The sequence below is a fragment of the Lontra canadensis genome, unplaced genomic scaffold (genome assembly GCF_010015895.1).
Source record: "Lontra canadensis isolate GAN:19392208 unplaced genomic scaffold, GSC_riverotter_1.0 scaffold139, whole genome shotgun sequence".
Taxonomy (NCBI): Eukaryota; Metazoa; Chordata; class Mammalia; order Carnivora; family Mustelidae; genus Lontra; species Lontra canadensis.
In genome coordinates this window covers 2,901,032-2,916,175 of record NW_022631133.1, presented here as the reverse complement: position 1 = coordinate 2,916,175, position 15,144 = coordinate 2,901,032, and the positions used below count along the sequence as shown (strand labels likewise).

The 15,144-nt window shown below is 34.1% G+C and overlaps 1 protein-coding gene across 4 annotated transcripts in view; it reads right to left on the bottom strand.

The window, feature by feature from the left end:
• Positions 1-15,144, bottom strand: part of TUSC3 (tumor suppressor candidate 3) — a 245,313-nt gene that overhangs the window by 101,412 nt on the left and 128,757 nt on the right. For all 4 annotated transcript variants that reach the window (XR_004380942.1, XM_032843413.1, XM_032843415.1 and 1 more), the window contains exons 3-5: positions 12,069-12,186; positions 7,314-7,454; positions 3,010-3,150 (exon numbers count right to left, since the gene is read on the bottom strand). Coding sequence is in view for 3 of the 4 variants with exons in the window: in XM_032843413.1 (XP_032699304.1) it covers positions 3,010-3,150; positions 7,314-7,454; positions 12,069-12,186 (400 nt within the window). In the remaining variant the exon portion in view is untranslated. The remainder of the gene's footprint in view (positions 1-3,009; positions 3,151-7,313; positions 7,455-12,068; positions 12,187-15,144) is intronic.

Sequence of the window (15,144 nt, the reverse complement as noted above, 5' to 3'; positions counted from 1 at the left end):
AGAATAAGAGAAAATAATCTGCAAATCATATGTTGGAAAAGGAGTCCAAATGTGTAAGAAACTCACAGAACTCAAGAAAAAAAAAATCCAATTAAAAAGTGGGCATAAGGGGCGCCTGGGTGGCTCAGTGGGTTAAGCCTCTGCCTTCGGCTCAGGTCATGATCCCAGGGTCCTGGGATCGAGCCCCGCATGGGGCTCTCTGCTCAGCAGGGAGCCTGCTTCCTCCTCTCTCTCTCTCTCTGCCTCTCTGCCTACTTGTGATCTCTGCCTGTCAAATAAATAAATAAAATCTTTAAGAAAAAAAAAAAAAAAAAAAAAAGTGGGCATAAAACCTGTATGGGCATTTTCCCAAAAAAGACCTAAAAATAGCCAACAGGTACATGAAAAAATGGTCAAAAATTACCAATCATCAAGGAATTGGAAATCAAAATCACAATGAAGTAACACCTAATACCTAGTAGAATGATTATCAAAAAGATAAGAGGTTACAGTTGTTGGCAAGGATATAGAAAAAGGAATACTTACGCACTGTTGGTGAGAGGGTAAAAGGTATAGCCACTATGGAAAACAGCATGGATTTTCCTTAAAAAATTAAAAATATAACTAGCATATGATCCATCAATCCCACTTCTGGGTATGTATCTGAAAGTCGTATTTCTATCCTAAAGAGAGATCTGTACCTCCATATTCATTGCATCATTATTCATAATAGTCAAGACACAGAAACCACTTAAGTGTTCATTGGCAGATGGATATATATATGTGTGTATATATACATATATATGTATATATACATGTATCTCCATTGTGTGTATATGTGATACATATATACACATACACATATTTCAGCCATTAAAAAAAAATCATACCATTTGCAACAACATGGATGGACCCAGATAGCATAATGCCAAGTAAAATAAGTTAGAGAAAGAAAGGCTAATACTTTATGATCTCCTTTATATGCAGAATCTTAAAGGGAGAATAGAATGGTGATTTCTGGAGTCTATAAGGTGGGGAAAACAGGGAGATATTGGTCAGAGAGTACAAATTTCCATTTATAAAATGTATAAGTTCGAGGGTTATTGTTTATAGCAATGTGATTAGAGTTAAAAATACTATATTATATACTTGGAAATTTCTAAGAGAGTAATCTTAAATGTTCTCATCACACACACAAAGGTAATTTATATGAGGTGATAAAGGTATTAACTAACCTTATTATGGTAATCATTTTGCAATATATACAGGTATCAAATCATCACACTGTATACCCTCAACTTTCACACAATGTTGTATGTCAGTTATTCCTCCGTAAAGCTGGGATGGGGTGGGGATTCCTTTCTTTATAGATAGCAAAGAAACAAAGAAACAAAAAGCCTATGTTTCTAGATTTATACATTGTTTTACTCAGCAGTGTGGGTTCTCAATGCAGCAGTTCTCCGAAAGGGTACTTATTTGTGTTACATGATTAACCAGGCCACCTTCTCCTTTTTTTCAGTTGTACACCCTTATTTTACAACATTGATATCCTGGTCTCCACAGAAGACCCCATAAGGGCCTTTCAAGCTCTTAACCTCTATCCAGTGTCTCAAATTGAGGAGGGATCAGAATGGCTATTCGAAAGCCAGCAGTGGAAGACCATAACCTCTTTCTCTATTTTTTTTTATCCCCAGGTACAGAACATGGATTTTTGCCTACAAGTACTGCAATCAATTAATAAATTACCAACCATAAAATGGAGGCTCCTGAGTTCAGTATTTTCTTTAACAGGACCCTGTCACTTTGCCTTAGGTGGCTCACAGGATATATGCATGTATATATATACAGAATATATATATATACAGAATATATATATATACTACATATAATATATATAATAATATAATATTATATATATATAGTATACAGAATAGTATACTATACAGAAGAGAAACTTTTACTGGACCACAAGAACATCTAAGCCAGATCTGAGTTCACTACCATAGAATTTGTATGTGCCTTTTTGCCCTTTGTCTATGTTCTTTGGTCAAGCATCACGTCAAATCTTTTGCCCATTTTCTGAATTATTAAACAGTAAAATTGACTTTTTAATTCTTTTGGTGAATAGTTTTATTAATTTTGTCATGGTGAGGAAGGTTCTGCTTTAAGAGTTTGGCTCCTACAGTTTCCACTGCCAACTGCTTTCATTGTCTCTCCTGTTCTACCACGGGATCGCCTGAGGAATTGGGGTACAAGAAAATAGAAAACAAAAAACACAAGAATCTCTTCTACTGTCCTTGAGCCTGAACTAGAGGTATCTCCTAGATAGCTGTCTGCTCCAAACTGCCCAAACTCAAGTCAAAGAAAACCAAAATAGAAGATGTAGAAGGTTGATAATTTTTTATCTGCTAATTAAATGTCATCTTGAATGTGGGTTTTCTTACCTGATCTGCTGGCTGACCTTTACTTTTTAGAAACACCAAATACCTGAGCAGCTTTGCACTGACTCCAGGTTTATAGTTCTATTAGCAGGAGAGAAAGGCTAGTATGTACATATGCCATCTTACCTATAAATACATTGTCTGTTTTTTTAAAACCATGATTTCTATCTTCTTGGTAGCAATAATTCTTCACATATTCTAGATGTATGCCCCATAAGCATGTATTTTCCAAATATTTTCTCTGAGTCTATGGATTCTTTTGAAGAGCAAATATTTTAATCTTAAGTCCAATTTATTATTTTTTTCTTCCATGGTTTATGTTGCACAGATTTTGTATTCTTCTGGAAGATTTATAATTTTAGTCTTAAACATGGAACCATAATCCATTCTGAATAACTTTCATATGTGGTGTGGGCTAAGGGTTTTGGTTCATTATTTACATGAGGATATTTGACTGTTCCAGCACAATTTGCTGAAGCCTATTCTTTTCTCACTGAATTACTCTGACACCTTTGTTGAAAATCAGCAACCATACAACTTACACTATTTACAAAGAAACAAGGAGAAAAAGTATACTGTAATAGCATACCAGAGATACCATGGCCCAGCCAGTCTTGTTATAGATGAATTCCAAGTTGTTCCTTCTTAAATAGAGCAAACCGCCAACGAGTGACACTAACAGGGCCAAAGCTATGGTGCCAGAATAGTTGGGTGGTCTGAAGACTCGAATCTGCAAACATGAAATGAAATTTTTTAGAGCTGAATAAAGTAAACTGTTTTTTCTCTTGACCATATCCTAGTCCTTCCAATTTTCAATTCCAAAACCTCAGAAAGGTGACACCCTACTTTTCATGTGTGGAACTAACTCCTTTTATTCTTTACAAATCAAAAACATATGGCTTCCAACATTATGGCTATGTAAAAAGATCTGCTTTAGGTAACCAGTTAATATACACACACATTACCTACATTTAACCCACAACTGCTGTGTTCACCTATGAAACATGGGGTCATCTAGTACAGGGGGAGGAAATGGGAGTGTAATTTATTTATTATTCCACATTGGGACATTTTAACATCTTTAACATTTTTTAACATCTTTACCAACATATAATACATATACCATACAATTCACCTGGTGTACAATTCAGTAGTTTTTAGTATATTCAGGGGGTTGTGTAACTGTCACCAAAGTCAGCATCAGAACATTCCAATCACATCAAAAGAAAACCCTTCAGCAATCCCCCTGGTATGCCCCTCACCCTACAACACTAAAAGGCCATGAATCTACTCTTGTCTATACAGATTACTCTTTTGCTAAACTTTTCATATAATCTGTGCTCTTCTGTAACTGGCTTCTTCCACTTAGCATGATGTTTTCAACGTTCTTCTTGTAGCATGTTTCAGTACTTCATTCCTCTTTGTGGCTGAACATTCCTTTGTACAGAAATACCACAATTTGATACCAATTATCAGTTGATAGGCATTTGGGTTGTTTCCACCTTGTGGCTATTATAAATAATGCTGCTATAACTATTCTGGTACAAGAATTTGTGTGGGTACACATTCTCATTTATCCTGGGTATATACCTAAGAGTAGAACTGCTGGGTTATATAGTAATGCCATGTTTCCTGGTTTGAGTAATTGCCCGACTGTTTTCCAAAGTGGCTGTACCATTTAACATTCCCACTGCTAGTGTATGAGAATTCCGATTTCTCCACTTCCTTGCCAATATTTTCTCTCATTCACTGATTCCAGCCAACCTAAATGGGTACGGGATACTAACTCACTGTAGGTTTTATTTGCATGTTCCTAATGACTAATGATGCTGAGCATCTTTTCATTTACTTATTAACCACTTGTATATTATCCTTATACAAATGTCTATTCAGATTATTATTATTTTTTTTTAAAGATTTTATTTATTTGTCAGAGAGAGAGAGAGCGAGAGTGAGCACAGGCAGATAGAGTGGCAGGCAGAGGCAGAGGGAGAAGCAGGCTCCCTGCTGAGCAAGGAGCCCGATGTGGGACTCGATCCCAGGACTCTGGGATCATGACCTGAGCCGAAGGCAGCCACTTAACCAACTGAGCCACCCAGGTGTCCCATATTCAGATTATTTTTTAATTGCATTGTCTTTTTATTATTGAGTTGTAAAATTCCCATATACATACTAGATATAAGTCCTTTGTCAAAAAATGATTTGTAACTATTTTCTCCCCTTCTGTGGGTTGTCTTTTCATTTTCTTGATGGTGTCCACTAAAACATAAAAGCTATTTTTAAAAAGTAGATGGCATTGTTATGAAATCATGATTTCAAAGTATATACAGATCTTGGTCTAATAGTATTTCTCACTGAAAGAAACCAAGGCTCTGAGAACAGATGTATAATTGAGTGCTACACAGGGTAGATTAGGTAGATAAGCCTGAAATATGTCAGGAAAGTAAGAAAATGCTCAAAAGAAAATAACAGAGAGCAGGGGACCTGGGTGGCTCAGTGGGTTAAGCCTCTGCCTTCGGCTCAGGTCATGGTCTCAGGGTCCTGGGATCAAGCCCCGCATCGGGCTCTCTGCTCAGCTGGGAGCCTGCTTCCCCCTCTCTCTCTGCCTGCCTCTCTGCCTACTTGTAATTTCTCACTCTGTCAAATAAATAAAATCTTTAAAAAAAAAAAAAAAAGAAAGAAAAGAAAATGACAGAGAGATGTCACACCGACATGAGCCAGCATAAAGAAGATTCTGCTAGTCAAATCTAGAACAATTTTAGTACCAAAATATTTAAAGTATAGTAGTAACTTACTAACCACTGGAGAAAAAAATGCAACTCATGAGTCCCTACCAATGACTGATAGGTAGGAGAAGAGAATTCTTGTTCACAGTAAAATGCTGAAGGCTAAGTAGAAATATGGAGGGAGGAGAAGTGGAACATCATCATTTTGCAACCATTTAGATAAAATCTGGATCAAAGAAAAATCACCAATGGATGTTAGATCTAGATAAAAATTTTGATGAGGAGTATGATATTTCTCTGATCTTAAAGTGTCTCCACACAGACAGCTTACTAATTATAAGGCGGGGCAGTAATTATACAGCAAAGAAATGGAAAACACCCTGACCAGATAATCGAAATTATAGATCATCAATGAGAGTCAAGACAGATATCATGACCAAAACATGACCTATGTAGTACTATGTTTAAGAATGTGTAAATAGAATCTAATCAGAAAAAAAAAAAAAAAATCAGAAAAAAATAAATACCAGGCAAATAAAATGAGGATCATTCTATTTAAAAAGTGAAAAAGGATTCAAGATGTCAATGCGTTTAAAAGACAAAGATGGGCTATGGAAATGTTCCAGATTAAAAGATGCTAAAAAAACCTGATGACTAAATCCAATGACTAACTCTAGAATGGATCTTGTACTGGAGGCATGAAAATGCTATTAAAGGGTATTTTTAGGTCAACTGACAAAATAGAATATGGATAGTAGCTCAAATAAAAATATTACATCAGTGTAAATCTGTGAAGGTGATATCCGTACTGTTCTTATGTATGTCTCAGGAAATGCAGTTCACCTTCTGAAAAGAAATATATGTGCGTCTATGAAGTATATATATAGATAGGAGTGGGGGAGAATAAAGTGGTAAAGCAAAAGGGGTAAAATGTTAAGTATATAGGTGAATTTGATAAAGGTACACATTGGTACTATTTGCATTATTTTCATGTGTGAAAAAGGTTGAAATTATTTCCAAATATTTCTTAACAAAAGTATATTTATCATATAACTTGAAGTGTAGATATGATCAATAGATTAGATTCATATCTGATGAAAATACAGTAACTCTTATAAAGAATTAATAGTACTTTTTCAATGTTACACTTAGTATCTTGTATGAACTAAATGATACCACTGCAGAACTGAATATTTGCCAAAAGATTACAGAAAAAAGATGACAAGAGTTAACAATGACGTCAAACACCCATCTTGACTAAGAATAAATATGTTTACACCTTATGGTAAAAACTGCATATTCTAGAACAAATGTACTTTAAAATTACTCGTTATAATTGTTCACTATAGAAAATTCTGGTGAGATAAAGGAATAAAGCAGCCTTAAGCCCTCCCCATAGACATTAACTACCATCAAGATTTTTGCTTGTTTACTTCCTGAATAAACTCTCTACATATCTACATTATATTTATGCCTTAAAACAAAATTCTAGATCATACTATAAAGGCTATTTTTCTAACCTTGAGCTGCTTTCTATGTCAAATATATCTACAGACCATTTTTGGCCATGCTATATAGTACATTTAAGTAGTCTCCTCTTTTTAGACATTTCACTTATTTCTAATTGTTTTCCATTTACAATGAATGTTATTTAAAAAATATTTCTATTTCTATTGAATCATCCCTAATTATATCCTTAGGTTAAATTTCTAGAAGTAGAATTAGTTAAATTACATAAAATAAAGACATTACACACACTTAGAATTAAGTTATTCCATAGTTCAAAGAACAGTATACATATTTTCTCACATGGTTCATGAAAAGTAGTGTATCAGTTGTATTTGCCCAAAAGCTAAATAAAAAGTACACTTTTTAATTAGAATTTCTTTACTAATACCTCTGAATAATATTCTATATTTTAGTCTCTGAAATTACTTTTTGCCAACTTGTGAACTTTTTAATGGTTCTTAAAATACCAATATACCATTATTCTAAAAACCATTTAAATTCACCTAATTCAGTCAAAATTCAGCTTATGCTACCACATGGTTTTCTCTAAACAAGGAAAAATATTCTATAATTTTAAGAATCCTTTGGCCTTACTACAGTGCTGTAACAAACCAAACGAATTAGTCTATTATTAAAACTGTAGGGAATAAAAACATACATGAACATCCGTTCTGTCAGCAATCCACTTTGCTAGTTGTTCAGCAGCAAATCCAATCCTTTGAAGGTCAAAAGTATCAGCTCTTTTTGGTCTGCCTTTTGGAGGAAAATGCATGAATGTAGGAGCAGAATTCATGTTGAGCTGTAAAATGTAAGATAAAAAATACTAAATGTAATATTGCAGCAATCTTTACATCTCATTAATCTAACATTTTATGTTTTTTTCTGCATGAATTTTTAAAAAATAGAATTTATTATGAAAATTCAAGTGGCTTTCCAGAGCTTAATTATTGTGTTTATTCATTGTAATATACTACTGACTGAAAAAAAACTTGTGAGTTTGACTAAGTTCTCGAAACCTTCACATATAATGTACTATTTCACTTAAGCAGTTATTAAAGAAAAAGTACTGGCACTTGTTGAAAAATATAAATGCATTAGAACATTAATGTCAAATTATTAAGTTCTCTATTAAAAATTGAAAGACTTCTTAAAAATGATGATTTTATCAGAAACCAACATTTTTTTGTTCTAAACAACCTGAATTTACCAGATTACAGGAGAAATCCACAATGATAATCTCTTTCTGCTCAATTGCTCTATTAATTCAAGTGTCTTACAATGATCATATCTCACAACTGTTTTCTATAGGTAGTTCCATTTGAAGAGTGTACTGAATAGAATACTACTTTGATATAAATGGTGCCTATTAAGAATACCCAAAACAAATGTTAGCTTAATTTGCACTGAGTAGCAAACTATAAAAATTATATAAATTAAATTCTCACTGCTAAGGAATTATGAAAAATGCCTCAAATAAAAGGCCAATAGATTTTTGGCCTTGACATGCAGTATATAGCTCAGCATTCCACAATACTGAGAATGAAAAGTGAAATCAAAGCAAAAACTGTCACCACAGCTGACACCAAAGTAAAGATACAGCTGTACCAACAGTGGGCTTGCATGTTATGGACATTAGTAAGGCTAGTTAAAGAGAACAAAACACACAGTCACCAGTTGCCTTCTTGTCTGTGCTTTTTCCAAAGCCAGATTTTGTTAGTGTGTGTTTCCATGGTGGGTGCACAAGAGATAGCTAGAGCCAACATGTAAATAATATATTACAGTTAAAAACTCTCTGCATTGGAACAAATTCCTAAGGTTTAAGATCTAAAAATCTTAGAGTTAAAAAATAATATTATTCAAAGCTTTCATCTTCATTAAAATGTACAAATTCCCCAAGACTATACACAAAGCAGGGTACAATACAGATCTTATTGCTAGTCCACACCTGCTTCTAACACACCACAATCATTAACTGGTCGGTCTGTTATCATTCACTTAGCCTCAACCATTACATGGGAATCACATATAATTGAAGTTACTTTCCCAACAAGCCCCCAGTAAGTTTTAGCATTCCTGTTAATATTATCTTCGGAAAGCACAATGTTTTAAAATGTCAATTCAGAAAGAGCTCTTCAACAAAATGTGGTTCCATAGTTAGTGAGAAAAGAAACCTAGCATTAAAAATCTTTTAGTTCTCAATAAAGCAAACTATGTACCTTCCCTATTTTTGTATATTATAATTCCCCATAAAACCACTAACTGTTATAACTTTTATGCATTTTTAAAATAACTCTTATTGCTAAGCCAGGGGCTAGGTTTTAGATAGACAAAACAGTTCTATATTCAGAATTCTGCTGAATCAAAATTAACCTGAGGAAATTTTTCAACTAAAAACAATCTTAATGTCAACTTTCGTATCTGTTAAACTTTAAAAAAAAAAATCTTATGTCTAAAGCATACAGAAGAATTCAATAATGACATCTAACAATATATCTATAAGGTTATATACTGGCAGTCAGTATTCAGCACACAGTTTGAATTAGTTGCCCACATTTTAAAGATAGAAAAATTTCATATAAAATTCATATTTGGGTTTCTCCTTGAAAAAAGCAACTCCAGCTACATGTGGCCTGCATTTGCTAAACAAAGCTAGAACAAGCTGTATCCCTCTGAGGTCAAGTTTGTCTGCTCCAGTTTGCCAAAGTCCTCATCCACACCATACTGTTGTTGACTCAACAACAAGACCAACAGCATAATGTTCTGAACTTATTTCTTAACAGTCGTTAGGAGAAAATGAAATCAGAGTATTTCCACTAAAGACTTATTTTATAAAAAATGACCCAGAAAGATTTTGTTTTATAAAAATAGGAGAGAACATATGTAATTATGCAAGTAAAGAACCAATGTGTTTAATATATTAAGAATGTAGTACATATATAAAGATACCATAATTCAACTAAACTAATACCATGATTCAATTCAAATACTTAGTTTACAAACTTGGCCAGGAGAGATTTGGGTTTGAAGCCTCTGCTCTCGCAGGCACAATGGACCTGGACAGCTATTTCCTAATATGGCAGAGAGAATTCAAATATATAATGAATAGCACTTCACCTGATGATCTCTCAGGTCAATTCTCCTGAGAGTCCATGGAGACATATAAATTGCATGAATTAGTACTTGGTTCTTATAGTACTATAATTTTCCTTTGTAAAGTTATTTGAAATTACAGATGGTCCCTGACTTATGACGGTTCACCTTGCAATTTTTTAACCTTACAACGGTGCCAAAGTGTACATATTCAGTAGAAATTGTACTTCAAATTTTGATTTTTTATCTTTTGGTGGGGCAGTGCTACACCACACAATGCTCTCTCATGACGCTGACCAAGTGCAGTGAGCCACAGCTCTCAGTCAACCATGCGGTCATGAGGGTAAACAACTGATACACCGACAACCATTCTGTGCCCATACAACCATTCTTTCACTTTGACTACCATATTCAATAAATCACAAAGGACAATTCTGTCCAGTAGACAATTCAAGTGTTCTGAGCACACTGAAGGTAGGGTTGGCTAAACTATGATATTCAGTAGTTAGGTGTATTAAATGCATTTCTGACATACAATATTTTTGACTTAAAATGAATGGCTTTATCGGGACATAACCCCAATGTAAGTCAAGAAAGATCTGTGTGTATATGTGTATATATAGAGCTATATTTGTGTTTCTCACCAATCCATCGCTCCTACAGAGTAGAGAGTCAGTAACATTTGTTGAACAGGTGAACAGAAGGAAACATCCCAAAGGACAAATAAATTTATAGGGGAAGAAATAAGTGAGGAATACTAACAGGAAAGACCAAGAATAAAGGCTACTGAAGGCAAAAGGAAAAAAAAGGAATTTCTTATTCAACTAGAAACTGGCAAAGATGAATGAATAATCAATCTGGAAGCAAATAAGCAAAAATACTTACTAATGGCCCATTTATAATTAGCAAGCTAGATTCTTTACAGAACTAAATGCTTTTCCATGACCTGAAAAAGTATTATGCCAAAGAGTGTCACATGTGAGAAAAATAAAACAGATCAAACTAATCAATGCCATATACTACAATAAATTTTACATCTGAAAAGCACTGATCATGTAGTGATAAGTACAAAAATATTAGTAGCTGCAAGGTAACAGCATAAGAACTAGAGCTCTGGAAGACAAACTACTGAGCTCAAACTTTGGCCCTATATTACACTAACTTTGTAAACCTAGAAAAACAACCTCTCCATACTTTAAATTCCTTATGTGTGAAATGAGGATCACATTATTTTTCTCATTGGATCACTGTAAAACTAAATGAAGAATATACATGAAGCACTTCGAAGTGCTTGGATCATGAGCACTTCATGTTAGCAGTGATGATGACACGACCATGACAGGATCGATGACAACCAACATCCTTATGCTGCAATTCATTGTCTTGCTCTACAGAGAAGACTGTGTAAATGAGAATGTGTTAGTCTGCTCAGGTTACTAGAACAGAATACCACGGACTGGGTGGCTTAAAATATAGAAATTTGTTTTCTCACAGTCTGGAAGCTAAAGTCCAAGATCAAGATGCCAGCAGAATTGGTCTCTGATGAGACCTCTTTTACTAATTTGCAGATGGCCGTCTTCTTGCAGTGTCCTTACGTGGCCTTTTCTCTGTGCACATACTTCACTGCTATCTTCTGCTTCTTATCCTTGTAAGATAAGTCTATTTGTTCAGGGTCCCATTCTATGATTTCATTTAACCTTAATTATCTCCTTAGAGGCCCTTTCTCCAAATACAGTCGCTTCTAGATTATGGCTTCAACATATGAGTTCCGGAGGCACACAATTCAGTTCATAACAGAGAATACTTTTAAATAAATATTTATTACTTTACATGTAAAATTCTCCTTATCTGTCACATTGGAAGAAGTGAGGCTTAAGTTAACATTACATTGAATTTATATAAAATTTCATAAATTTATGCAAAATGTCACCTAAACCCAATATAGTTAAATGTAAAAATAAGGATAATGCATGTAAACTACTACTATACGCTTGAAAAAACATATTTCCTCTAAAATGGAAAAGTCAGAATGTGTTTACCATACTAAGCAAAAACTGTGCAATGATAAAGATAACATTGGCTAAAATTATTTTAATCACATTACAGAACTTATAACTACGTATTGTAGTTATTAACTTATTCAATGAATTATATTTTTATTTGACCAACAAAAACTTACCAACCATAACCAACTCTATTAAATATATTAGCAAAATAAGATATATATATATATATATATATAAAATAAGATATATATATATATATATATATATATATATATACATATATATATATATATATAAAAATAAAATAACTCTTTTACCTGTTGGAAAACATCTGTCCCCTCATCATAGTCCACCATACTGAAGAAGAGTTTGTTGCAAAAGGCAGACGAGTAGCGCCAGGAGTTAGCCAGTATTTGATATTCTTCATTAGCTTGCCTGATGAGGAGAACCAGGCAGAGTTAAGACATATCAGTAGTCCAGGGTTAACAAAGCTGTTAATGAAAGAGGTAATTCTAACACCAGGGTTGGCTAATCTGGCTACTTTCTGTACAGACTGCAAGCCCTGATCTTATGTTTTCACATAGTTGTAACAAAAGATTCTATCACATGTAAAAATTAAGATTCGTATTTTGTTGTTCATAAAGCTTTACTGCGCCCCAGCTGCACTGATCCATTTGCATTGCTATGACTGCTACTGTACTATGTACAGGCAGAGTCGAACGGTTGCAATGGAAAGTGTGTGGGCCAAAAGTCTGGCATGGCCCTTTAAATAATCAACAACTCTAACTCCAGGGTTTGTGGCATCCCCTAAACCTATAATTTCAATCTTCAGATGATTTTTAGTAAAGGACATAATGCAATTTTTAAGAGTATGGGCAATTCTGTTTAACAGAGAACAAAAATAATAGGCATTTTTAAAATTGTAAATGCATTATATAACATCTTTACATATTTCATTTATCTAAAAGTGCATTTACATTCAAAGTTACTAAAGTAATCAGTAAAAGTAAGTAAAAATTCCCTTCATAGTTAAACCACATGCCACAAATAAGCCCTCCTCTATGAACATTATTCACTCCTATTTTGAATTTCTATTGGATATTTTATTGATTTTCCAAATTATAAAGCTTTATTTAAGTGTAGGGTTGGAGTAGAAACAGATATATGGCGTTACTAGAAGGATATTAAGTATAGTTATAGAAACAAAAGGCAACAGGTGATCATTAAAACACGTTTTTATAAAAAAAAACAAAAACAAAACAAAAAAACCCACGTTTTTATAAAGTGTGTTACCTCCATATAACTGAGAAAGGAGTTTATTTCCTCCCTTGCCCAAAATGGAAGATATAAAAATGTATAGCCTCATAATAACAGAAAGACTTGGAGTAGAGTCAGCAGCAGATAGGAGATTTTAAGAAATACCTGGAAAACAGAAAGCTAGTGGAGAAGTTTTGATGGCGGAAGGTACAATCACAAAGGGAGACTGCAGTGCAGGAAAGAGTTGGGAAAGATGCTGGATTAAGAAGCAGCAGGGTCTGGAGATAAGAAATGGAGTTCAGAGATCATAATTAAATTTCTTTATATGGAATAGAAGATCCAACCTCCTGCATAACTCCCAACCAGTTCCTATGTCAGTCTTTCTATAGCTAAATGACTGGATTATTTAAAAAAAAAAAAAAAATCACCTTAGTGATTGAGGAAAACACATGATTAAAAAAAAAAAAAAGAACGAAAAAAGGAGAAAATCCCAAACAAAACCACCTTCAGAAGAAACATAATTTAAAGTAGTTCAAAAACATTAAAAAGAAACTTTAATATACTCAGAAAAAGTGAGAAGAATTTGTCAAGAACTGCGCAGAGGATGAGATTTTATCTTACACAGAAGCTAACAAGCTACCTTGTTACTGTTTCATAGAAGCTGGCAGAAAAGATGAGACTGCTGGGTCATTGACAAAGGACTTTATTACTTCATGTTCATTCACATCAGTTACCCCTGCCCCCAAGTCTCACGGGTGACACAATGGGTCCCTCATGAATGCCAGCACACACAGTTGACTGGGTTACAAGAGGGGAACACCAAGTTTGAGGGACTTACTGTTTCTATAATAAGTGAGATAAAGCCTGTGCTTTGCTCAGTGGGGGACATTATTTCATTCCTTAAGGCTTCTCATTGCACATACCCCTTGAGCAACTGCCCAGGTAAAGAGCAGTCAGGCCTCTGCCTTCTTGGCAAAACAAGTAAGAACTTGCAGGGATGCTCAGGGCCTGCTTCTTCCTGCAGTAATTCACATACACACACAACATCATAGAAAAAAGGAACAAAGAAAGTAAAAGAGAGCACTTAAAATTTAAAATAGGAATGTTGAAATTAAATACCAATATTAGAAGATAGTGTTAAATAAAATTTACAGAATAAAAAAGACACAGATGGACTATAATGGAAAAAAAAAAGAGGGAGAAAGGGACATACAGATATAATCCAAAAATTCCAACTTCCAGAGAAGACCCAGAAATACAAGAGAGAATAGAGGAAATATTTCTGGAAACATAATACAATGAAAGGAGACTAAGTCTTCAAATTACAATATTACCCAGATTTTAAGTAAGAAAAACAAGAAAAGACCCAATACCAGACATATTGTGATATTTCAGATTATTATAGATAAAAAGAATGTCAGAGGAAAAAAATATGTAACAATGACAATGAGATTGGGATTGGACAGGTAATTACCAGCACTGGATATTGGCAGATAACTGAACAATTCCTTCAGAGTTTTGAGAGCATGTTATTTTCAATGTAGAAGTCTGTAACAAGCCCAACAATTAAGTCTGAAATAAACATATTCTCAGAAATGTAAGGAATATGAAATTACCTTAGGATTTAACAGAAAGAAAGGTCATTTTGAATGAGAAAAATGAGAAAACTTGGGAGTATGATAGAAACGCTACAAGAATTGGAAAAGGGCAACTAGAATCATGGTTAAGGTAGGCAGGGTAGAAGATGTGTAAGAAAACTGTGATCCAACTAAGAAGTTATAAAGTACAAATTAGAACAGAAATCTAATTGGACTTTAAGATAAGAAGATTCTAAGCAATTATTAGAATCAGTAAAAGTTGGAAGATACTAAGACCATATTATGTAAGACCTATTTGGTCCAGGAAAAATATTTAAAAAAAGAATATTTAAGATGTAAATTAAAATGTATCATAACATTGGGGCATCAGTCGTTAAGCATCTGCCTTCAGCTCAGGTCACGGTACTAAGGTCCTGGGATGGAGCCCTGCATCAAGCTCCTTGCTCAGTGTGAAGCCTGTTTCTCCCTCTCCCACTTACCCTGGTTGTGTTCCCTCCCTCACTGTGTCTCTGTCAAATAAATAAATAAAATCTTTTTT